General features: G+C 38.7%; 1 protein-coding gene across 8 annotated transcripts in view; it reads left to right on the top strand.

The window, feature by feature from the left end:
- The first annotated feature begins 4,950 nt into the window (after positions 1 to 4,950).
- The window catches only part of HDAC11 (histone deacetylase 11), a 40,675-nt gene continuing 19,483 nt past the window's right edge, over positions 4,951 to 26,142 (top strand). For 2 of the 8 annotated variants that reach the window (XR_012661121.1, XM_075096684.1), the window contains exons 1-6: positions 4,955 to 5,166; positions 6,775 to 6,923; positions 9,998 to 10,098; positions 18,118 to 18,234; positions 23,308 to 23,350; positions 24,763 to 24,839. Coding sequence is in view for 7 of the 8 variants with exons in the window: in XM_075096684.1 (XP_074952785.1) it covers positions 5,165 to 5,166; positions 6,775 to 6,923; positions 9,998 to 10,098; positions 18,118 to 18,234; positions 23,308 to 23,350; positions 24,763 to 24,839 (489 nt within the window). In the remaining variant the exon portion in view is untranslated. Of the gene's footprint in view, positions 5,167 to 5,281; positions 5,359 to 5,550; positions 5,722 to 6,774; positions 6,924 to 9,997; positions 10,099 to 18,117; positions 18,235 to 23,307; positions 23,351 to 24,762; positions 24,840 to 26,142 lie in introns of those variants that run through there. The other 6 variants (XM_075096682.1, XM_075096681.1, XM_075096688.1 and 3 more) reach the window with 6 other exon arrangements.

Raw genomic sequence — 26,142 nt, 5'->3', positions numbered from 1 at the left:
TTTAGTCCCTTCCTAGACTTTATTCCAGTGGGAATTCTCCTTTCTACTAACTGATATCTTTAGAAATATTCTGAAAAACTGCATTTTCTTCCTCTCTCCTCCACCCCCAAGTTTGATTAAGTACCGATACTAATTACTAGGAAACTGTTACAGTGAAAATTGTAGCAACTGTTACCTTGTTGATGGGAAGGTGCATGAGGTCATCAGAAACAAAAAGATGTCCTGAAATCTGAGATTTAATCTTTTCCTGGTAGTATAAGGAATAGGTTTAAGCATTTTGTCAATGCTTATTACACTTGCACCACCAGCTGACTACCAGATGTCTGAATGTACTTCTATTGAATGTACTTGGAAAATGCAGGACAGAAATTTGTGCTTTACTTTGCCGCTTTCTTGAGTATTATAAATAGACTAAATATTGCTCATATTATCAAAGCACTTAAAAATCAGAACAGAGCAAATATGAACTAAATGTGCTCAGCTGATCATGCTAATTATTAGACGAAAACGGTTTTTGTTTATCTGGTTGTTCATAGGACTGAATATTATGAAAACTGTACATGTTATACACAACCCTGTTTATTTTGATAGATAACACAGTACTAGACCTCAGGTTGTCTCTGTAACTGGCCATGAAATTACAAAATTGCATCCCATGCATACATTTATAAATATGCTCTGGGAGAACGGATACAAATTAATTTGGAGACAAATCTGAGGTAATAGAATGTGTTATTAATTAACTTCATTGTGTTTCTCTCCTGTGCTCACGTTCAGTCAGTTAAGTAGCTAGCTGCACCTCTGAAGAGACCTGCAAATGAATCACTTGTTTATAAACATTTTTTGCTTCTGAAAGCAGCTCATTGTACTAAATACAACTTTCCTCCATTTTGATATTCACTTGCAGATGTTTACAGTGTATGAGAGTAAGTCAAGTCTTATGGCTTCCTTCACTGGTTGTCGGCTCAAGGTGTTAAGCTGAGTCCTTCTAGTGAATTTGAAAAGGCTGTTTAAAGTCTGGTTTGGATAAACCCTTGCTGGGATTTGTATAATCTGAATTCTGTTGCGATAGCCTATGTCTCTCATTTTGAAAATTGCATGACGCTGAAGGCACAAAGTGGTGGTTAGTGGTATCATGCTCTATTGTTTTAAAAACTGAGGATTTTGGTTAGATGTAATTCAGCGAGGGAGGATTTAGGCTAATAAGAGTGAAGAGAATACTGTGAGGAGAATAATGATATCTTCAAGGAATATTCAGGCCTTGCATTTCCAGCTGCTCTGAGCAACAGCAAGGGAAGAAAACTATCAGTTTCTGAGGTATAGAAAGCACAGACCTTTTTCTGCTCTGTTGGATTACAGGAATCAATAATTTCACATTTTCTACACACCACGGAAGTAAATGCCTGGTCTCAGTCATGTCACCACATGGCAGAACAAAGCCCTCAGGATCAAAGAGATTAAAGTAGCACAGGCTCTCAAAATACTATTTTCTGATTGAAAAACATTAATTATAGTTTCTGTAGAAATTAATATAATGAGTTACTATTAAATTTTTTTTACAGGAAAAGTCAGTCCCAATGACAGTAAAAAATCCTTATTCTGTGTGTTCTTTTAAAAGAGTTTCATCCCTGATTTTATCAGTAGCACATTTCTTCATGTTACCTCTTTCAAAAGCCTCAAAGCAAAGTAGTTTGAAAGCAAACTATTTGTGACATGGCCCTTATTTCAGTCCTGAGTGTGTCTTGCACTTTAAGGAAGGATATTTTGCATCTCACACCTGAAACAAAATGCGATGATTTGCACACTGCTTTTTTTTTTTCTACAGAGGACAGGCTGTCATGGCAAGAGATGGGGTGAGACTCTGGATGTAGCTATGCTGCCTCCGTATAGAGGAGGAGAATAGCTGTACAAGTCAGACCCAATCAAACATACTGGAATTATTCCAACTCTTGCATTATTCCAGCTCCAGACAGTAACTGGAAAGTTTCTAGGAGCTTAAAATAACACTGTAAGTTGCAACAACTCTTAATTTGGCATCATACTGCTTGTCCTGTGAGGCAGGTAACCTGAAGGTTACATCACTGATATAGATCACGGATGGCTGGATCCATAGTCACAATTTTCATAGTATCTTGAATTTTCTACCATTGACTTTTGTCTCTGACTTCACTGTTTCTTGATATGGAAAAACCATTATCATGTTTCACCACTCGTTATGTTTAAGTAATTCCACCATCATGGAACATCAGCACTAAGAAGTCATTTTCTATTCTGTGAGGTTGAGAAGCTGATGAAGGGCTTTTGCCAAATTCCCTTATTCTACTAAAGGATATATGTGGAACAAATTACCTGAACAATTTAATAAACTGGCACAACTACTGGCAGGCCTGACTGGCCAGTCTATTTCATATGGGACTTTGGTCAGACTCATTCTTCTGTTTGCTAAAAGGCTCTGGGACCCATCTTCAAAGGGATCTGCAAAACTGGATCCCTGCACTTTAAAGAGATCAATCATGTGAACAGCCTGAAAAGAGTTCCCCAGAGGACAGGGCCATTATCTGAATCAATTTCAAACTGAAATTTAGGGAAGGCTGGGTTCTGTATGGTTTGTAACTATTTTCTGCTTGTTATGAGTATGTGCTTTTATTCTAAGAGACTTAGGTAATTTTCTCATATTTTGCTGCAGACTTATGTTTGTTGTCCTGCTTTTTGAATTTGTAAAGAGAAGATTAGAACTCGGCAGAACTTTTAAAGGAAATATCTTTCAGCCCAAAGTATGGATTCAGCTATTCCAGTATATTTTATGAATTTATATTATTTTAAAAGTTTATTATTTGAGTCTGATTTTATTTTTTTCTTAATCAAAGTATTTTACTTATATGTATTTAAAATACAATTTAAGGACATACTGACTGTTTGAAATTTCACTTTGTTTTAAATATTGCAATGTTGTAAAAGATAATGTGAACCCCAAATTTTCTTCAAAAAGGTTTTTTTCAGAGTGACTAGTGAACCAAAAATGTCATTATTTGCTCAGCTCTGTTTCTTCTACCATGCTGTAAGGTTTCCTAATCCATTTGCCTTGAAAAGTCTGCTGGCAGAAAACTGGAGCTCAGAGCTGGTCCAAAGTCCAGCATGGGTCATTGTCTTGTGTATCTTGGGCCTAATTCCTGAGGAAATAATTACCTTCCTACACAAAAAGATAAGACTGAACAACAATGTTAAGCCTCAAATGGTTCAACTTAACAACTGTTAGAAACTCATTGCAGTAATGAAACTAACTGTCAATGTTTCCGCAGTAGGGCTGTACCTCCTCTGGGGTGAGGACTGTCCATGTGCCAACAGTATGTCAGGTGTTCTACATCCACAGCTACAGTCACTTGGCACCATGGCAGTACGAAGAGCAACAACCACAGAATGCCCAAATGGTAAATACATACTATAAACAGTATTTTCTGATTCATAATGTCTTAACTAGTGTGTCCTACACAGAAATAGGTACGTGTCTTGATGGTATTTCTTTTCCTGCTGGAGACAGAAAGAATCGTAGCCCAGCAAGAGTGAACAGGCATTTGTCTAAATATGCGCAGCATTTCCTTAGGGTGCCTCCAAGAGAGCACACCTCTGCTACTGACACAGAAAGGAGGAGGTATTACTGGGAATCAGCCCGCAGGTAAGAATCCAACCGAGTGTGGCACAAGAGGAGGAAAATGAAAGCAGCAAACATCATGGCTAGCCAGAACAGAGGAGTAGGTATCTTAATTTCATTTTTGGTGGTGAAAAAACAGAATGACTAAGCAAACTGCCCATTTGGAAAAGTGCGGGTGTCATATTTTAGATGTGAATGATGAGTGGGAAAGCACACAGGAAAAACAATTTATAATATCCAAGAAATATGGAAACTAGTCTGCAAGTTTATCTTTAAGTTTAAAAGTTAATTTAAATGAAAATAAAATGTTATATTTGTATCTAGTTAACCAGACAATGCTCAAAGTCTAATTAAGCACCAAGTGTTAAGCAGTCAGTAACAAGGAATATAAGTTAGATGTGCCAAACTAATACCGAGGCAAGTGCACAAAGGGCCAGAACAAAAAGAAATGTTAATTAAAAGATGTCAAAGGGATAGAATGTTTTCTTTGGATAACTGACTCCCGCTGCTAAATAAATACCAAGGTGAAGTCCAGGCATCCAACAAAACTGAATGCCAAGCCAAAGCCAGTGTATTTTAAGAATAAAGGCATTTATCTGGAACTCTCATACAGGGACATTACTCCTCATCAGAAAAGAGTGCTTCAGTACATTTATCCTTGGTTTGATAGATATTGCTGCTATTGATGGACATTTTTTGTGGTGGTGGTATTATTGGTTTAGCTGTACAACTGCTTAAGAAATGTTTTTTATATATATTCAAGCAGGATTAGTAAAGTACATGTAGAAATTATCTTTTGACTTGAAACTAGCTTATTCTTGTGTGCCTGAATTTAGGGATGGTGCTCGTAGGGTGAATCTTGACCTTACAAAATCAGTAGGAGTTCTGCTGCTCAGTTAGATAATAGCACTATTTCACCTTTGTTTTCCTCATTCTGCTGCTGACCTGCTATGTCTCTTCACCTACTGCTATCTTGTTAATTTTATTTTAGCATGAGAATCGTATTTTCCTTTCCAAAGATACCGTTTGTGTGGAATCACTTTGAGGCCCTTGATATAAAATCACGGCAGTTGCTGATGTAAAAATCTGAATACTGGGGCTGAGTTTTTCTAAATCCCGCAACATCAGACCAGCTGCTTTTTCTGTGACCTTTATCAAACGCCTTCTACATTTGATCTCCTACCACCCTGTCGCGTCAGGAGGCTCAGGTGGATTCCCACACTTAAGATGGCGTTAAGAACATCTTCCCCGAAGCCGTGACGGCGTTACCCTGATTCTTTTACCCGTCACGTGTCGCCTGCCTTGGAGCACCACGGCCCGTCCAGCCCCAGGCGCGGCCGCACCGACCCCCCTGGCCCACCGCTGGCAGCGGCTCCCCCCAGCTGGGCCCGTCCGGCCCTTCCGTTTCTCCGCCCCGCGGCGAGGCGGGGCTGTCGGTGCCGGGCCCGGGGACGCCCCGGACCCTGCCTGGCCTGGCCTGGCCTGGCCTGGCCGGCGCGCCGGGGAGGACGGGGGATGTGAGTACCGGGGCGGGAGGGGGGCTTTGGGGGCGGTGGGAGGGCCCGCCCGGCGCCTGGGGCCCTTCCGGCTTCGGGGGGCTGCGGGCCGTCCCTGCCCGGGATGCAGCGAGGGGCGGCAGCCTCGTTCGCCTCCCCAGGCCCACCGGCCCCTCTGCCCGTCCCCACCACCTGAAACGGGGGCCTAGAGCCGTAAGCAGGGCGCTGGGTGGCGGGGAGGCCCCGGCCAAACGCCCCCTTCCCTCAACCCCCGCGGTAGCGAGGCCGGGGGGGTGGCCAGGAATGGATCGGCGGCCGGGGATGGCACGTTCCCTTTCACAAAAGCTGTCTTTTATTGCGGGGTGGGACGAGGGGAGGATCCAGGGAGCCCTGGCTCTGTTCGTGGGTGGTGGGGGGGGATCGGCACTGCAGGCTGGTGAAAAACCGCCATTGTCTTAGTTTTTGTTTTCTTTTTAGCTTGATTTTAAAAGGGTATTTTTGAGCATATTTAGGCTGCAAATAAGGGGTTTTCTGTTTGTATTGTTCACCTGACAAAAGACCCTTCTGTCTTGCTCAGTAAGTTGCGAAGCCTTCTGCAAACTTCAGCTACATTTCGGGGACCAAGAGAGGTCTCGGTAACTCGGTAACACACGGTTTGGGGCAGAGAAGGGAGGCCGCAGCTGGTGAAATAGAGTGAATACTAGTTCGTGAATAGTGTGAAGGAGGAATAGCTGAGCGTGAACACAGGATCACCTCTCGGGTTTGGCCTGCCTGTCGACCCGTATGTGCATGCAAGTGTCCTCCGAATACTCAGTGTGTGCGTTTGTAAATACAGAGCACGGCATTGCTCGCCCGTTCTGGGAACGGGTTATGAAGGAGGGCTCAGGCCTGGCTGTGCTCTCCTTCTGTTTAGAGAATACAAGAATTTGGAGAGGGTGGATAAGGGAAACTGTTGGTTAAGGGTTACTGGCATGAGGTCTAGAGTTGAGACTTTGTCCTGTTGTTATAGGCTATGCAGATATAAAACCAAACCTCTTTACTTTTGCTGAGCTGGTCACAAAATAATCTGTTGCTCTTAGGAAAGGATCCTAGAAACCTTGTCAACCTTGTGTTGTTAGAAGCATCCTGCGCAGGAGCAGTGTGGTTTATTTTTTCAATTGTGTTTTGATACAGACTCTAAAATGTGAGTCTAGTCATGTATTTTTTGAAGGGTATGTCGTCTGTAAAACCAGATGCACCTTCTAAGATAGAGGTGCTTCTTAATGAATTTGGAGGGATGAGGGGAGAGAAGCAAATGTTTCCAGTAATTAATGTCTGCAGTGATCTTCATATGCATAATTCATTAACATACATTCAGTCTTAAGTTCTTTCTTTCCCCAGTACTGGTTGGTTCAAGAGTTTAACTGTACTGGTTGGAAGTGAGGGATGTTACTCTCCCATACCATCTGCTGAAGAACAACCAGGTGTTTCCTTCAGCAGCCATGGGAAATAGTATCTTCAGGAATCATGCCTAATGTAAAGTTGTTATTAACAGGGACTCTAATCTGTAATTTGGAAATTTAGTGAAAAACTTTTAACTTTGTAAGTAGTTGCTAAAAATAATGACTAGTTTGTGTTTTGCTTTTCAAGGCCTCACAGAACTGAGTTGTATGAGGATGCTCCATCAGCATGCTGGCCTATCATATATTCTCCAGACTACAACATCACATTCATGGGACTTGAGAAACTGCATCCATTTGATGCAGGGAAATGGGGAAAAGTAATAAATTTCTTGAAAGGTAAAATAACAGAAGGTACTTCTTAGACCAACAACTGCACAAAAGCTACTAGAAATTAGGTAGTTAGGTAGGTAGATTTATGTTGCTAATTGCCAATATAATAGTGACTGTACATCATCATTGCTCATTGTGTAGATTTAAGCTATGCTCTTTAATCATATTTGGAGTACTTTAATATTCTTTTATATTTGCAGACTTAAATCTTAGCAAGTTAAATTGATTGTAGGATTTCTGAGGTGAGTTGGATGTCACGTGTTAAACGTTGTTGAAGATCTTGCCTATGAAATTGTAATGTTAGAGCAAGCCTTCTACACTAAGGCTGGCTTTTTAATACAAAGGTTTGTTTCACAGTCCTTTGAAAATGTATGTTCTAGCCTGCTCCACTAAATAAACCCACAGTTTTGGTTTTGGCTTGGTCATGGTGTCTGTACAGAGTGAGACTCGTGAAATGTGGTTGAAAATTCAAGCTGATTCAAGATTATTTCCTTTTCCCAGAGGCATAAATAATACTAGTCGGAGTAACTAGTTTGGTTCATTTCAGCCTGGCCCAGAGCATTACAAGACTGTGAGTAAAAAGGAGTAAGGAGAAACATGAGCATAAGCAATGTCTTAGACCATCTTAAAATATTTCTGGTCTTTGGAATTTGAATGAAAACATGAAGTGAGCAGCATTTTGTTGCTTGGTGTTTACAACAAACGTTCATGTGGGGTATTTGAGAACTTTCTACCACTGAAGTGAGCACCAGAATCTTGACTTTCAGCCTAGCCCTAGTTAGTTGCAGAATGCTGGAGCTGTGTGGACGTAGCTCAGCATGACGTGTTTTGATACTCAACAGATTTTTAATGGTTCAAACACCTTCTTTCAGTTTTAGATTAATGTATGAGAACCAGATTTCCTTTAAGTTTCCCCTTGAGGATAGGTGCTGTTTGTAGTTCCAGTTTCTTCTTTCTTTTGAGGACCAAGCCTGGATCTAAAACAGAACACTGACTTCAGTTTTGTAGCAATGAGTGGGAAATCCTTCCTTTGTTAACTGCAAGCTTGCAGACAGTTTGGCTTGCAAGACCTGAATTGCAGTTTGGGAGTAATGTGCACCTAACTTCCTATACCCTTGTGCTTCCATTGCTTTACACCTGGTCTAACAAGAATGGGACATTCCTTGTGCCTTGTGAAACTATGGGTGTTAACGACCAGCTTGCTGCCGGGTGTAACTTAGTTATTCAACTTAGACTGCGGACAGTCTACTGGCAAATGGCACTTGTCAGGGTGAAAAATAAGTGCAGCTTGTATAAATCCATTCTTTATCAACCTCATGATATTCTGATAATGTTGGGAGGAGCTTTGAGTTGCCTGTGGTGACAGGCAGAACTTTTTATGATGGTACTCATTGCTTTTAAACAAATTGGAAGAAATACATTAAGGAAAAACAAATGTAAGAACCAAGGTTGGGATCAGGGCCTATAAAATCTTGGCATCTTTTCATCTAAAGTCTAAGCTCGCTCATCAAGTTGGTGGTGGTTTTTTTTGTTTTTTTTTAAAAAGGCTCTTTCCCTTGCCAAGACAAAGGTTGTCTGAGAGCCAGGCCTCTTCCATTTATGTGGTCCTAATGACCCCTTCAACTGATGATCTTTTACATCTTTAGGCTGCCTTGTATTCATTTAACTGAGGTTAAATTCTAACACTCCATTTAGTAGCTGAGTCTTGGATCTTACCCCTAACAACCTTAAAAAATAAAGTCTTGGGTTCCACGACTGTTTTCTTGACTTAATTCTGTTCCTTCTCTAAAGTGTAAAGTCTTTTCCTTAGCTCTCTGCTGTGTCGAAGTGTCCCCTCTTTACTCTGTCTTCCACAGAAAATTAGTTTTCCTGATCATTTTACTCTCCTCGCTTTGTAAAGCAGAAAGAAGCCACAGGATACTCCAGGGCTCTGTAGCAACTCCTAGCACAGCTGATCTACACTGTTCCCTATTGTCTTCTAGAAAATCACCGGTGAACATCTTTCTACATTCACCTTCTCCTTCCTCAAGAATGAAACTAACTGTTAGCAGTTTGGCTTTCTGTCTGACCCAATGAATGAATGAAATGATTCTCAAGCCTCAGTCAGGAGAAATGTAAGCTCGCCAAAACAAGTATTCTTGCAGGTGCTGTTCCTGTATTACACTTCAGAACAAAATGTCTCACATTCATGAGTTGTTTTCTTCCTCCTCCGAGCATAAAATTGGAGAAAAGGTACGGTCTTAGAAGACTGCAGTCTTAGAAGACTCAGAAGTCTGAGAAGATTGGCAGGGTGCCTGATATTTGTTGTTTGTAGTGATCATATGCAAAGCAACATTTGTTTTAGTCCACCCTAACTTGAACTTTCTGGCAAGTATATCCAGATGTATACGTTCAAACATATAATCTTTGATCACATTCTTAAATCTTGGAGTGATATTTTATAACTTGCTCTTATAAAACTAGGTTTTAAAATAAACTATTTTTTGGTCTCTAAGGGGAGGAATTAATAGGTGGTCATTGGTATTTTTGAAATTTAGTGGAGTAGGGGTGTGACAGAAATATCCTAATTAAGTGTAAGCATTCGCTTACATGAACATCCAAGCAATTACTTAGTTTAGAATTTTGGGTTTTTTTCTTTTAATTCTCTGATTTAGGGTATTAAGTACTAGTATCAAATATGGAATTTCTTAAAGCATGTTAAAGAGTAGTGAATGTTTGATGGTATGAGCACCAAGACTTCCCCAGTGTACCAAGCCCTAGACTGTAAGAATTCTTTTCTGTTTGTCCATCCTCTGTCACTATATGTGTTTTCTTTGAGTTAAACAAGAATTTACCATGATTACACACTGAAAACTTTCTGTAAACAATATTTATAATACACACACTAACATAACAGCTTACACATATAGGGGGTATGTATTTGGAAAATCTGTAAACACCGAGTAAATAAAAGTTGTTTCAAAGATTTACATTACAGATGAAGTTATTACATCAAGGTCAAAGTAGCTTCTTTGCAGGGTGGAATATGGGAAGTTAAATGATGGTATACAATGCCAATTGTTATTTCTCTCCTGTTTCAGAAGAAAAGCTAATTGCAGATGACTTGATTGTACAGGCACGGGAAGCTACTGATGAAGATCTCTTGGTTGTTCACACAAGGCGCTACCTTAATAAATTAAAGGTGCTGTACTTATTAATGTCTTTTTCAAGCAAACTGTCTACAATTAGTGTCAAGGGCAACAGATATCCTACTAGATCTGTTATAGAGTAAACTTTTACAAATTATAGAATGGTATATCTTTTCTCAATTACAATGTTGAATTATACTGAAGGAAAAACATAGAAATAGTAGGCAATTCACACTAGAGGGGTGGAGTGGAAAGAGGGTCTACCATGTTGTATAGGTGACCTGAAATGATGTTTCAGTAAAGTTCAATGAATATAAGGAAAATTTTAATGTTTGAGATACAAATTATATTCTGTCTAGTACCAGGGTTTGAGTCTTCAAAAGTTTAAGTTTTGATTTACTCTAGTAAAATATTGTTCTGAAATTGAAAATACATTGGAGGACACTAAAATAGAGTACGTTATTGGATGTTTTTTAATGCAAGGATTGCTTTATGAGCGCAGGTGACATTGCTTTTATTTTGCAACTCTACTAGAAGGGCAGAGAAGGGATTTGTGTTAGAATAAGTCTTCCATTTCATAATTCAAAAGAAGTTATTTTGAGACATCGTTGCCCTTCCACAGTGGAAGAGTCCTTGTATTGCTATTTCTGGAATGTTTTATTTTCCTTTGTAAGGGATCTGTTATTTGTGTGAACTTTTTTCACTCTTACTCCTTTTTCTGAGTTCTCTTACGCATCTTCATTCTGTGCTATAAAGTTACATGCAATTTCTTACATCTTTAGATTTGATCTTATTGCAGCTATTCTAGATATTGAACTTCTAATTCCATAGAACCACCCGCCTCTTTTTACTGAATCACTTCTTTGAAGCAGGGTTTAATGTGCATATCTCAGTTTGGAATACCATAATAATATTTTTAGTACCTACAGGATGGCTTCACAGGGAATTATCTGTAACTTGTGTCTTGGTGTTCAAAACCAGTAATGTCATGTTAATTCAGATGTAATTAACTCTGTATCTCTCATTCCCCTTTTCTTGAGAGAATATTTCCTGCAAGTGTAGAAACTGGAAGATGTTGTATCAGTCATGCCAGCAAATCCTGCCAAGCAGTGAAGATAGAAGTGCTTAGTTGCAAATGAAAAATAATGTGGCTGGACTTGAAAAGGCCCTGGGTATCCACTGTATTGCCTTATCCAAAGTCTGCTGTGCTGTGTTTTTGTGGTGTTTTTTTTTTTTTTTTTAATCCGGACAATTTAAATGCAGATCTACTGATAAATGGCACAGATATTAAATCAGCTCTGAAGACTACAAAGGTGCTTGCATTTCTGGGAATGCCTAGGTCTCTTAAAATAATGGATCACTTGAATATTGTTAATTTACAATTCAGGCATGAATTTTGTAGGAAATTCCATACACTTTCAAGAAGAGTTGGTGGTTGGTATCTTAGCAGCAGCTGAAGAAGCTGGCTGGAGTTTGGTTGAAGAGAAACAAAATGTTATGCACAAAGTAGATCGAAAGTACTGGAAAGCAGTTCTGTTTTGGAAGGAAGCGTCTCCCTGTTTCCCTGCTTTAGGTCCTTACAACAAAATTTGGCCTTTAGAATTGAGGTGAGTGCCCTGTTATTCCTTTGAAGAATTTAGGTCTCTAAGGTAATGACTGGACTTTGGATAATTTGCTTGCAGTACTTTTCCACGTACTGTCTTTTTCTAGTGTTAGGTAAAATAATGAATTACCTGCATATCAGCATTCTGAAATTTTGGAAGGAGATGGGCAATGAGGGTAGAGCTAGTTTCAGGCTGTGTAAGTCTTTCACTTGAACCATTTTTATCTAGGGGAGGTTCTATGATAACATGAGTGAATACTGAAATGCAAATGATGAGGATAATGCTTCTTGCATTAGTGGAATGCAAGATTTGCTTTTCTGAAAGTGATCTGAAACAGGTGGTCTATCAATTGAACTTATAAATTTTAATCTGTTTTATATATTTGCAAATGATGTAGGTTTAAAAAGAAAAAGTTAATTATTTTATTAGAAATGTAAATTTTTATGCCTAGTGAAAAGTGGATTGATTTGATTATAGGGAGTGTTTTCAGGCGCTCAGGTGCTTCTGTTCTTTGACTCTTGCCCCGCCATGTGAGTGCATCTGACAAGAGACCAGAGGTACCCGTCTCCTTGTCGCATGGTGGTATTGGCAGTGTGCCAGGGGAATGAGGTAGGGCTCTCGAGTGAAAGCAGCAGAAGCAGGCTCATAAAATAATTGGTTCAGCCTGTGATAGTTCTGGCTGTTTGCAATGAACAGCACAGAGTACATCTTGGGCTGTGTGCATTGTGTTAGTGATCATTCAGCTTGGCAGCTGAAAATGTCTGGGATTGGTTTGTATAAAACTGGAACCTTCAGAAGTGCTTAAAATTCCCTGGTCCAGGTCCTCAGCTCGTGCATTTCTTGTGCTGTCATCTGTTGTCTCTCTTTGCTTCCTACATTGTGCTTTTTCCTTGCTCAATTTTTTAAAACTTCATTGGTGAAAAATTTATGAAGGCTAGTGGTAGTTTGCTGAAAAATGTTCATTTGAAAAGTCATGAGAGCTGATAAATTAATTTGATCCTCTTCACCTAAATTTTAATGTAAATGTTAGTGTGTTAGGTAAAGGTCTGTAGGAATATACAAAAACACTGAACAAGAATACTCTGTCTTGGGAAGCAAGATCTGACAGGTTTCAGTATTTACACTGCTGTGTGAATGCTGTAGGGCATTCTTTGCAGCTAAAGTAACTATTAGACCTCTTAAAGAAAAAGATGAGGTACCATTTGGTTACCAGTGATTCATTTCTTTCCTTTTTGATATTTCCAACTCATTCATTGGGATACTGATGCACCAAAATTGTGTTTTGGCTGGTTGGTGTTCCTGGCAGTAGCATCTGGTTATCACTGGTTTCTCCCAGTGCAGTATCTTATTCCTAATGATAAGTGTGTTTATGCCTTGACCTAGAAACTTCTGTGAAAATTACAAGCTTTACTCTCCTTTATGATTTTTGTCTTATGTTAATTCAAGCTAAAAACATACTTTCTGTATCTAGACCCAAATAGCTTTGTCCCAGGCAAGCTTCCAAATATAAAATCATGTTAGTTGCTTGGTGTTGGATTTTTAAGTCTGTGAATTTTCCCCTGAAGCTGGGACTAGCTCCAGGAACATATCAAAGATTTAAACACACCTCAATTTTAGATATTAAAGAACAAAATAGCTTTTTTTTTTTTTTCAAATTTGACGTGTTGTTGGCTATTTTAAAATGCTGAAATGTGATGAATCTATAACTTAAAAGGAGTTGGTTTAGATCATTGCTGTCCTGTTTGTATTAATCTAGGATGTATCATCATAAAAGCAACTACTTTAGCTTTATCTTCCTAATACTAGTTTTTCAGTTTAACTTTTAGTCCTTGAACACTAATAATTTGAAATAATTTGTAAAGTCATTTAACCTTACTAAGGAGAGTTTTTATAGTTAAGGAATTAAAGTTAATAGTTATAATATTTTAAAAGTAAAGTCCTGCAAGAATATAGTCATTAAATGTATATGGTATTATAGAGTTTGGGCTTAAGCATGAAAATTTCAGACCTCTTTAAGTTGTTTTTGTTGGTTTTTTTTGTTTGTGTCATTTTGGTTTTGGGGTTGCTTTGGATGTAACATTCTGGTATAGTGTTACACTTAGCCACGTTTAATGATATTGCCTAGGAGTAAATTTGGTAGGAGGCAAGGAAAATGTACATGGTTAAGGGTTAACCTGACTTTACTCCTTTTAAGAGAACAGGGAGTGAAATTTTTTAAAAATTAAAACTTACATTCATACATTGAATTATTTATCCAAAACACAGGAAGGTAAATAATTTTTAAATGATACTAGCAATAGAAATAAAGGAAGAGCTAAATGGAGTTGGTAACTAAAAAAAATAAGTGAAGGCACGTTGTTGAATAGTGTTTATACATGATTCTTACTCTTCCCTGAATCCAGACCAAGTTTTACTTTCTGTTAAGTTGCATAATTACATGTCTACAGAACTTTACTAGAGAATCAGTAATTTGGTGATGGCTGAGTGAGAGCAAGTATCTACCAAAAGAAACTGATATATGCAATTTGAATGCAAAAAACAGTGATTAAAAAACAAACAAAAAAACCCAAACAACAAAACCCAAAAACTCCACAAACCACCTCCCACCCCCCTTCAAAATTTGAAGGGTTTGTCCTCTATCAAAGGAAAAGATTAGGAAGGCAAAGGCCCAGCTGGAACTTAAACTGGCCGCCACCGTTAAAGATAACAGAAAATGTTTTTAGAAATACATCAGTGACAACAGGAGGGCCAGGGAGAATCTCCCTCCTTTGTTGGATGCGGAAGGTAACCTTGCCAGGAAAGATGAGGAGAAGGCTGAGGTACTTAATGCTTTCTTTGCCTCAGTCTTTAATAGACAGTCTGGTCATCCTCAGGGTTGTCGGGCCCCTGTGCTGGGAAATGGAGCTGGTATGCAGAATGAAGTCCCGGTTGTTGAAGAGATGGCAGTCCTGGATGTTCACAAGTCCGTGGGGCTGGATGGGATCTACCCAAGGATACTGAGGGAGCTGGCAGAGGAGCTCGCCAAGTCACTCTCCATCATTTATCAGCAGTCCTGGTCAACCGGGGAGGTCCCAGATGACTGCAAACTAGCGAATGTGACGCCCCTCTACAAGAAGTGTCAGAAGGAGGATCTGGGGAACTACAGGCCTGTCAGCCTGACCTTGGTGCCGGGAAAGGTCATGGAGCAGATCATCTTGAATGCCATTATGCAGTACATGCTGGACAACCAGGGGATCAAGCTCAGCCAGCACGGGTTTATGAAAGGGAGGTCGTGCCTCACTAACCTGGTCTCCTATGATAAGATGACCCGCTTAGTGGATGAGGGGAAGGCTGTGGACGTTGTTTACTTGGACTATAGTAAGGCCCTTGACACTGTCCCCCGCAGCATTCTCCTGGAGAAGCTGGTTGCTCACGGCTTGGACAAGTGCATTCTGCGCTGGGTTAAAAACTGGCTGGACGGCCAAGCCTAGAGAGTGGTGGTGAATGGAGTCAAATCCAGTTGGTGGCCAGTCACGAGTGGTGTTCCTCTGAGCTCAGTGTTAGGGCTGGTCCTGTTCAATATCTTAACTGATGATCTGGATGAGGGGATTGAGTGCACCCTCAGTAAGTTTGCAGATGGCATCAAGCTGGGTGGAAGTGTTGCTCTGCTGGAGGGCAGGAAGGCTCAACCTACAGAGGGACCTGGACAGGCTGGATCGGTGGGCCGGAGCCAATGGTATGAGATTCAACAAGGCTAAGTGCCGGGTCCTGCACTTGAGTCACAACAATCCCATGCAAGGCTACAGGCTCGGGGAGGAGTGGCTGGAGAGCTGCCTGGAGGAAAAGGACCCTGGGGGTGTTGGTTGACAGCTGGCTGAACATGAGCCAGCAGTGTGCTCAGGTGGCCAAGAAGGCCAACAGCATCCTGGCTTGTATCAGGAATAGCGTGGTGAGCAGGAGCAGGGAGGTGATAGTGCCCCAGTACCCGGCACTGGTGAGGCTGCGCCTCAAGTACTGTGTTCAGTTTTGGGCCCCTCAGTACAAGAAGGACATTGAGGTGCTGAGGCGTGTCCAGAGAAGGGCAACAAAGTTGGTGAAGGATCTAGAGAACAAGTCTTATGAGGAACAGCTGAGGCAACTGGGGTGGTTTAGTCTGGAGGAGGCTGAGGGGGGACCTTATGGCCCTCTACAACTACCTGAAAGGAGGTTGTAGCGAGGCGGGCGTCGGTCTCTTCCCCCTAGTAAAAAGTGATAGGACAAGAGGAAATGGCCTCAAGCTGTGCCAGGGGAAGTTTAGATTGGATATTAGGAAAAATGTCTTCACCGAAGGGGTTGTCAAACATTGTAACAGGCTGCGCAGGGAGGTGGTTGAGTCTCCATCCCTGGAAGTATTTAAAAGCAGGGTGGATGTGGTGCTTGAGGATATGGTTTAGTGGTGGACTTGGCAGTGATAGGTTAGCGATTGGACTCGATGATCTTAAGGTTCCTTTCCAACCTTAATGATTCTATGGTTCTATGAAACTAATATGTGTGGAGACTTGTGTTATGGAAGCCAACCGACAGCCTAGAAAATGTAATCAATGTAGTCTTCATCTATTCAAAATATTTTTTGATTTTGCAACATGGAAAGTTATACAATTGTTTAAAACCAATTCCTTTTTTGAGTATTTGATTGATTGATTTTTGAGTATTTGCATACCTGTTCTGAGAATTTATTGCAGGAAATTTTGCAAAACAAAATTACAACATTGAAGAAAAAAAGCACAAAACTGTCCACGGTTTGAGGCAATGTATTTATTATTGTAGTGGTGGTTTTTGAGAAGCATTTTCATTAGTCTGTAGCTGCATTCTTGAACCGCAAGACTTTCCTCACAGTCAAATGACATTTCCCCTGTATGTTAGGAATTACATAACCACAGTGAACGACTGAGTCTGAAGCAGTGGATATCTTTGGGCTTGGCACTGTTATGTGAATGTCCTCAGCTGCAAATAGGAAGCTTTGCTTACTCTTTACTTGTACTATGTCTGGATTACTTGCATTCACTTAAAAACTTGCAGCAGCGTCTGTGTTGATTTGCATCTTTATTGCTCCCATTTTTTCCTGTTGAGATGAAAATTTTTTTTAAACTGTGTGAAAACTTTCTGAATTTTTGATCATCATTCCCACCTGAGATAAAAACTTATTTTATCCAAATGTGACCTCTTCAATTCTGTTTTAGAACAAGATTGAATCTAGTTTTTTATATTATGCTTGTTTAAAAGCTAAAATAGCTTGCAGAAGGACTTTATCAAGATTGACTGCATTACAAAAACAATTAAAGCACTTTAATGATGGAGAGCGGATAGTATGGTAACAAAATAATGTCTTACAAGACTAAAAGTAGTACGAGCTTAAAATGAGCTGTTGACAAAATACAGTTAGTACTTAAGAACTTTATGAGTAATGCCACCCCTCCACCCCACGCTATAGTACTTTGTAGGCGAAACATTGATCACTGGGAAGCCAAAGTAACTTAAGTTTTATTTGAGTATCAGAGGACCCTGAAGTTGGCATAGGATTATCTTTGATTGAAATCGACCACTTTTACATCCTATCATTTGTAAACAGCTAACAGTACTGAATCTAATTAAACTTTGTAATGCTGAAGAAAAAAGGATCTATTCAGAATCTTTGTACACGGTGTCAAATTCGTAATTCTCGGTACCTAAATGTTTCAGCATTGGATGAAGGGGTATATTATTGCTTATGACTTACACTTTGAAATGTATTTAGAAGTCTTATCGCTGGTAGCAATGTTAGTAGAATTTCTTCTATATATGTTTGCAAAAAACATATGTGTGTTTGCAAAAAAAAGCATTTACATATTGCAAATATATTGTGTTCTAACCTTCAAGTCAATATTCTTGATGATATGACTTTTTAACAAAATGTTTCCTTGAAACATTTTCCAGAAGTGTTTAATATGCTAAATATATTTTAATCAGTTATCCACGCTGAAATTTGCACTCTGTGTTCACTTAAGTATTTGAACTTCTTAGTTGAGTTGTCTGTTTGTTTTTCCTTTCCGCTTGATATATCCTTTTGAGTTGACATGGGAAAAGATATTTTAGGTTTGAACAACGTATCAAGCATAGCTTGCTGTTAATACTGCTGAGGGACATTTTACAATTCTTCCTCCCAATCCCAGGGATATTAAATTTTCTGAAATACTAGCTTGCTGAAAAACAGCTGATTTATTACAATTTGATATTAAAATCTGAAAAACCTAGGGATGGTGATTGAAAGTGATGATTCTCATAGTTAACAACTTAAGGACAAGCCTATTTGGAGGTTACTAATGAGGACTGTGTGGTCACCTCCATCTAAAAATATTAAAATTGTGCTAAGGACCTGTGAGCTCCTTTTCAGTAAATAGCAACTGATGAGAGATCTAAATGTCATCATTAAGACAGGCTATATTAATTGGAACCTTTTCCCCCCCCTTCTAGTGGTCATTTGTTGTGGCTACAATCACAGAAATTCCACCAGTTGCCTTTCTTCCTAACTTTGTTGTTCAGAGAAAAGTTTTGAAACCTCTACGAACCCAGACAGGAGGAACAATAATGGTAAGGTGCTCTTGATTCACTTTTATCATATTTAAACTTGTTGATCATAACACTATAAACCTGTCATCTGTGATTTTTGTATAACTTAAAGGCTTGGGCCCTGGAGGCCTGTAGAGGGAAGTGATTTAGTGTACAGTCCTAAACATGAGCTAAGTTTGCTGCTTGTTAGCAGCTACTGAGGTGAAGGACATACCTGACTTTATGGTCTGTAATTTGCAGAAGCAGAAAAGGCTTACCAGGGCAGCCTGGGCAAGCAACAATAGATCTGGCAGGACTTATGGCAAATGCAGAAACTGAATTAGTTTTGAACAGCGTTCAAATACAGACAAATTCTAGGAAGGGAGGTTTCAAACTGATAATACAGAAGCTATTTTTAAAGCACATATTTACAGGCCTTGGTACTGTATGGGAGGAGACGCATTGTTGGGTTGCTTTTGAGACTAGGTAAGTGTTTAAATTTAAAAATCATATCACCTTGCTCATTTTAATGACTACTGTTAGTTTGTCTACTTTTTCTATTATAAATACTACATAAACAGCTCAACTGAGGTCACTCAAGTGAGATGTAGCCTGTTTCACCTTAACAGAATTGTTCTCTAATTAGCTAAATGACTGCTCTGGTCAGAAGAGCTGTGTAAGTGTCACCAGACGTTTAATTTTGCCTGAGAATTGCCATTAGGGATGTTGAGGAAGTAGGAGGAAAGAAAGCAGTTAATAGCTGGAGCCAAGAATGAGTTATTTAAACCAGATATTGAGGAAAAGATGCCTTCATAATTGTGAACTGGAAGCTAATGGAACCTTTTCTGCCCTTTTTATTCTTCTTTGTCATATTAGAGCTAGGTTTCAGAAACTATACAGCATGGTGCTGGGAGAAGATGGTAATAGTCCTGTTCTCTCTTTGCCGGCACTGAACTCTTAATAGTTACATAAATGGAAGACAAATAGTCCTGTCTGAAATCATTAATATTATGGTACAAATAAACCTTTGCTGCCTTTTAGGTGCTCTTCCTGAAGGTAGCTGTTACGGTGGGTGCATGTGAAAAGGATAGTAGCCCATATTGCTTTTTCCATATCTATTTGAAGCCAGTTATTGAAGAACACTACTGTGTGGGTTGGCAAACTTTCAAAGTACGTCTATGTTAGATATGAGTATACAACTACTAGATACTAGTAGTGATTGAGACTGGGAAGTCTTAAATGAATGATGAAGTAATAGCATTCTTTTCAGAAATAGGCTAATAGGTAGCTTCCCATTTCTGTCAAGAGAAATGTAGGTACTTAGTAATCTGCACTGGAATCAAAGTTTCTCTTTTTTTTTTAATGCTAGCCCTGAATGTATCAAGAAGTCATTAAAGACATAAATAATACAAAGAGCTCTTGTATGACTAGTGCATAAAAGGCAGTGCAGTGCGGTTTTCAGAAACAATGAAAAAGGTTGAATCTGTTTGTGAGTCTGACCTGTGAGAATGATGTGAGTGAGCCCAGATGTTTGGTGAAGCAGTTCTCCAAGTTTTTTCTTAATTTCATGGGGCTGATGTGAGATTAACTGTTGCTTCTATCATTTGTATGTATAAGTGGATCTGGGCACTATTAAGTTTCAGCCCTCTTGGGTTTTACTATGTGTAATGAAAGTAGAGAGCCAGTTTTTATCAGATTTTAAGGCAAGATGAACTATCCTGCTTTTCTGTTGTATTTACTTTTTTAATGATAGAACTATTCAACACCTTATTCCTTAACAGGAAGAAAAAAAGGCAGTTTCTTTCAGTATTTTAGTACTCTCTTACGTCTGTGTCCCATCCAACTGCTGAATTTGCAAGTGTGTATGTAAAAATAACTCTCTGCCAGTTGTTGTTTTTTGTTACCAAGAGGTAGTGGAGAAAGGAATAGAATGGACTGGGCAACTTGCGACTGGGTTTAAATATCTACTGTTAAGATTCAGAAACATCTTCTTACAGTATAACTTAATTGTTTTAAGCATGTCATCTTAACTCCCTTTGTAATACCCAAAACATTGCTCATAGATATTTAAAAATCTGGGGCGCTTCAAAAAGTTTGAGTATATCATCATGTTTGAGCTGTATTGCAAACTGGTGCATTTTATTATTTATTATGGGGATTGTAGTGTTTATGCGGCATAGCTCTTCATGATACTGTGAAGTATTCAGAGTACTTGAGAAATATATTGACATACATATACATGTGTTCAGAAAAATTTTGTTTATGATTGGAGGAAAAGGTGAGAGTTGTAATCATAGCAGAGAAAAGGCAAAGGAAGATCTCCACTAAGTTTTTGAACTTTGGGATAGTAGAGGGAAAGATTAAAAGTCACCTCCTTGGTGCTGAAATTGTCAGTGTGAAGTGAGTTAACAGCTGCTTATTGCTCTGAGCTGTTAAATAAAAATAGCCAGTGGCTTCTTCCTAAACCATTAGGACAGTAGCGAGTCTTGTGACATTTATCATGTTTAAGTATCCTTCCAGGTTGCTGCGTCTGGTTTTAATTCAGGCTTGTGAGTGGATTTCTTGAAGTTGTATGTATCTTGCCCACCTTGGACTCTGTTTCTCCAACTACTGTTGTTCTCAGATCTTAAATACCATTTCCTAATTCTACTTTATTCTCTTGTGTTGCTCTTGCCTTCTTGGATGTACATGTTACTTAAAGTCAAAGAATAGTGATGTAAGGAAATATGTGAAAGTGTTTGTACGGTGTAGCAATGTCTGATGCTTTTGTTGAAGCCTAAAAGTCTGCATAAGCATGAGAAAAACAGATAAACCACCAAAAATGTTAAACTGACCTTTAAGAACAAGTTAAGTATATGAGTTTGGAAAGAACGTGCTAGTTTCTGGATGAGTCTTTAGACTTACTAGATTATAGTAATAGGCTAGATAACAAAAAGTGCTACCACCTTGAGTAGGTGTTAACTGGCAAAAACCAGAGATAATAGAAGTGTAACACAGTGCATCTCCCTAATGCAAACCTGTGCAAACCACCTGGAACATTTTCTCTTGGTAATTTACCAGCAGGAGCTGGAGATAGCGTCAAACTGGGTTTGCTGATACCTCTGTAGGCATCTTGCTTTCAGTGTCCTGCTGGGAAGTTTGGGGGTAGTCTGCCTTTTTTTTTTTTTTTTTTTTTTAATTATTATTATTAAACCCTGATGTTATAGAGTGGGTAGTAGAGAGAAGGAATTCTGGTTTCATGTGATTCATATAGTTCAAGGTGCTTTAAAAATTTTTGGTTGTCACTCAAGACAAAGTAGCAGCTCCATTCTGTCTCCATTTAGTCCTTCAGCATCACCTCAGACTCCCAGTCAGTTCTCTCTTCTGTGCCTATTTCTGACTGCTGTCAGTAGTGGTTATTGAGATGGGGGTTTTCTGGTCTGCAGAGTCACGTCTGAATAGGAATGTGCAAAGTCTTCTCTTATTAGAGCCATACTGTCTTTCTGTGCAGTAGTTGTGAGGAATGAAGGAGATGGTAGAAGAGAAAAATAATTGGGAAGAGTCTAGAGTTTCCTAATAATCTACCTGTGATATTTCTTGAGCATCTTGACAATATGTGTGTGTGAAATCTATTGCAACTTGGTTCTAGCTAGTCAATGCTTTTATATAGTTTTGTGATGTTTTTCTTTATGCTTGTGTTTATCTTTAATTCATAAATGTGTGTTCACTAGTTATAAATGTGGTCAGGTAGAAGAGATAACCACTAGTTGTCTGTTATGTCTTTGTATCATGCCTCCTGAAAGACGGGTGACATCACTGGTCACTTCTGGATTGATCTTGATGCGATATACTGCTATTTTTACCTTTTTTATATTTCATTTTGGTGAAATAGGTATGTGCTTTAAAAGCAGTTTCAATTCATCAGACAATAACTGTTGTACAGTACAAGTCAGAAGTACAATCTTCCGCTATTCCTGATGGTCCTGTTTGTCATGAAAATTCCTGTTGAGTTTCTGTACTTTTTAATGATTTTTTTTTTTTTCTTAAAAATATGGGAAGATTGTTTTTTGGTGAGGAGCCCCTAGAAGTATGCTCAATCACAGATTATGTGCTTTCCCTGTGACTTAATGGGGTTTATAGTTCAGAAACTACAATCTTTTCTCAAGATCTAATTTGTGTAATTGAGCATGATCATAACAGGATGATGTTTACCTTCCCAGTGGTTTTCTTAATACTAAATTAGAACTGTTCAAATATAAATACTGGTGATGAAGAATTCTCAGCTGTCCAAATGTCGTTTCATATATGATGTGTAATATGTTCCATGATCGTAATATGTTCCATGATCATGGAAAAGAGTAATCTGTTTTTACCTCTTTTCCTGTCCTTTTTTTTTTTTTTATTTTTTAGTTATAGCTAGTAATATCTTTTTTTTTTTAACATGACACTTAAGGAATACTGCAGTTAAACACTTGCTTGACTCTTCCTGGCCAAAATAAGTCAGGTTTTTAAATTAAAATGTCATCATTTAAGCCTTATGCATCTTTTCTCTGTCAATACATTCCCTTCCCTGAATGTTATTTGAGTTTAAAGAGAGATACAAGCATAGTTTTTCTGTGTTGGAGGGAAAAGGTTGGTAATGTAGAACTCATGTTACATCATTTAAAAAACAGTCACAGGACATTTCATACTCTTAACATTTTCCTGTCCCCATCCGCAGCTGAAGCTACGGTGATCTGTATTTTCAGGATATTGAGTTTACGTTCCTCCTATTTTTACAAGAACGGGAAGCGTATTGGGAGATTCTTGTCCATTATTCACTCTTACCAGCACTTGTACTTTTCCTTCTTCATTTGTCTGCTAGGGGTTGGTGTTCGTCCCTGCAAAGTGCAGTTAGTTTTAGATCTGTTCACCTGCTAGAGAATGAACTACAGATGAGATATCAAATATTTTTTTTCAACTAATTATGCTGAGGATAGTGTTGTATGGTTCGTATTCAGAATGACCTGCAGTGGTAAAACATCTGAAAATTCACTGGGCATGTCCAAATGCCAGGAGTTGCATTTGGTGTGGAAGCAGGCAGTATTAAATGGTTGCCTCGTTCATTCATGAAGTTCTCACTGTAATTTTCTTAAGGCAGGAAAGCTTGCTGTTGATAGAGGCTGGGCAATCAATGTGGGTAAGTACAAATGTAGTGCATTAAATGATACTTGAAATAGTGTGTTTAAAATAATATTACTTTCATTTAGCATAGTGTGTATTGTTTATAATAACAGAAAGTGACTGGATTTTGTTTAACTAAAAGCAACTCTAAAGGGAAAAAATGGAAAAAATACTAGATTTGTTTCCTCATCCACAATCACCTGTACTGCAGTTTTATAATTAAATACTTTTTGGAAGAAAAAAAAAGGTAACTGGGTAAAGTTATGATATCACATATAAGGAAAAGTATTTGGATTGGAATAGTGCAAAAAAAATTAAGGAAAAATGTTTGGAGTAAATGTAAATATTTCAATAAAATCTTTTTTTTCATTAAATTATAAAATAATTTTAATAGATCTTATCAGCTAGTTCATATATTATACTAGATCATGGGATTGTTTGATGTGCTGGAGAGCGGGGCTGTACTAGTTAGTGCCTATTTTTGGCTGTGCAGTTTTTCCTGAAAAAGACTTGACCAAACAAATTATGAGGAATATAGTAAATTTAAATCTGCTCTCCTGCTCATAGCAAATAGCAATGCAAAACCAGCAAACTTTTGAAGCAATATTTTGTGTCATGTAAGACTTAGCTTGATGTTTTCACAGAGGTCATAAATTCTGGGATTTTTCCATTATTTCTTACACACATCATCTAAAAAGTGAATATCCAATATTAGAAATTAAAAAGACATGAAAAACAAAGCCAAAAGACTGTCATATTTACTGATATAAAGTGAACTTGTTAAGTTTCTTGCTTAGGTATTTGTAGTGCGTTTCTCACCAAAAAGTTCTGTTTTATTATATAAAAAATATGTTTTGGGAATGGGAGGTCTAAGTACTTTTTTCATGTAAAGAGCATGTGTGTGTTTTAAAGAGCAGTTCTTTGAAGTTTCTTCTAGTCTGAGTATTTGCAAAAGACAGTGGCATGTGCAAATAATGATAACACCACAGTTCTTAGTTTGGTAATTTTTTTTGACCCAGTGCTCAGCACAGACAAGAACTTTCCACATGTTCTTTCTGCCTGCCCCATAATGTTAATTATGCAACCCCAATGGGTTGGGGGAGCTGAACTTCCAAAGCAATGTGCTTTGTTATGGAGGCACCATGTGTTACATATGTGCATTTCTCACTCCATAGGGTGGTTGCAGATGAAAGCGGCAATTCCCTTTAATCTGAGATCCTTTGCCTGATGGCCTCTTAGGCCACACATAAGATATGTACAGAACCCCTGTGAGGTATTTTGTGTTGCTAGGTAAGGATTTAACAGCTCTAGGTGTGCTATTTGCTAAAGAAAAAAAAAGCACCTGATGTGTAAGTGATCTCTGTCTCTTTGCAAAGACTATGTTCCTTAGGATGCAACTTTGCACACCTTCAACGTTTTTATGTTTAGGGGGTGGTTTTCATCACTGTTCAAGTGACAAAGGTGGAGGATTTTGTGCATACGCTGATATCACACTGTCTATAAAGGTAAGAAGCACTCTTTAACCAGTATTTTCTGCTGTTTGTGCAAATGGAAAAAAAATTAATGTAAATTTATGAGAACTAATTTACATCTTAATAGGAGAAAATTAAGCCATCTATAGATGAGTAGGAATAGGGAAATGGTGTGGTACTTCATGCTCCAGAACCTAACATGTATGCAGTATTGTTAAGTGGAAGGGAAGAGTTGCAGGGGTCAGAATTATGAATGTAAATATGAACCACTACAATTGCATTAATAACGTCTTCTTGCAAAAAAACCCACTCAAAATCAAACCAGATTGACTTTTAATATCCTCAGTGATAATTATCCTAGCCTTGCAGGTGAACCTGAAAATTCTACATTAGCTTCAGTGATTATGATCAAGACGAATGCAGACAGAAACCCTCTCACTGAATCAAGCTGCCCTATACAGTACTCAGAGTGGTTCAAATTCATGAATAGAAATGTGAATGTCTCCAAAATAATCACTGAATGAGAATGAATACATTTGGTATTTAGCTGTTGAAAGGCTGAAGCAAGAGCCTTCTGCAATTACGGCTGATATTTATAAAATGTACTATGGTATATTTGTATACTAGAATATTCATAAAGTATCAGTAATAATCAAACATAAAAAAGCTCTAATGATTGCAGTACACTAGATGACATAACATCCTAATTTCTGTACATGGTGATTTGCAGAAAATTACTCCACGGTGTTCTATTTTCCCTATCATTAAAATACAGATTGAGAAATTATAGCGGGTGACAGTTAGTACAAAATCTTTTGGTTTTGCCATGTCTGTATTTAAGATTGTAACTTGTCCATTAAAAATTTTTTTTTTCTTCACAGATGTGGAATAAGAAATAAATTCTTTTACTAAAAGTGGCTTTAATGTGTACAGTCCCTATAGCAGCTTTTCCTAAATGGTGGATTTAATACTTATACAGTTGGATGCCATTACAGTGGACTGTTTCATTTGTGCCTCATGAAGTTAGGTCCCCGATGTTTTGGGGCCTGCGCAGCAATTGCTTCACCCTGTCCCATCCCACAGTTGTTGCTGTTGCTTTCTCTGTGCTGTTGCTGGTTCCACTCCAGCCTCTGACAGCACCATTGCCACAATCAGCTTTATGATCCGTTGTTAGGCCTGTCCTTTTCTCTCTGCTGGTGTGGGATGCAGAGATGTACCAGCTACACATCTGTAGAGCCAGTATTACTACAACAGGGTTTATTGCCCTGGGCACTGTTGAGTTATTCAGCAGCAATGGGCTTATGTCTCATTTGTGGAGTCTGCTTTACAGGATAGT

The sequence above is a fragment of the Phalacrocorax aristotelis genome, chromosome 6 (assembly GCF_949628215.1).
Source record: "Phalacrocorax aristotelis chromosome 6, bGulAri2.1, whole genome shotgun sequence".
NCBI lineage: Eukaryota > Metazoa > Chordata > Aves > Suliformes > Phalacrocoracidae > Phalacrocorax > Phalacrocorax aristotelis.
The sequence above is the reverse complement of the archived record's forward strand: the minus strand, read 5'-3'. Positions and strand labels throughout refer to the sequence as shown.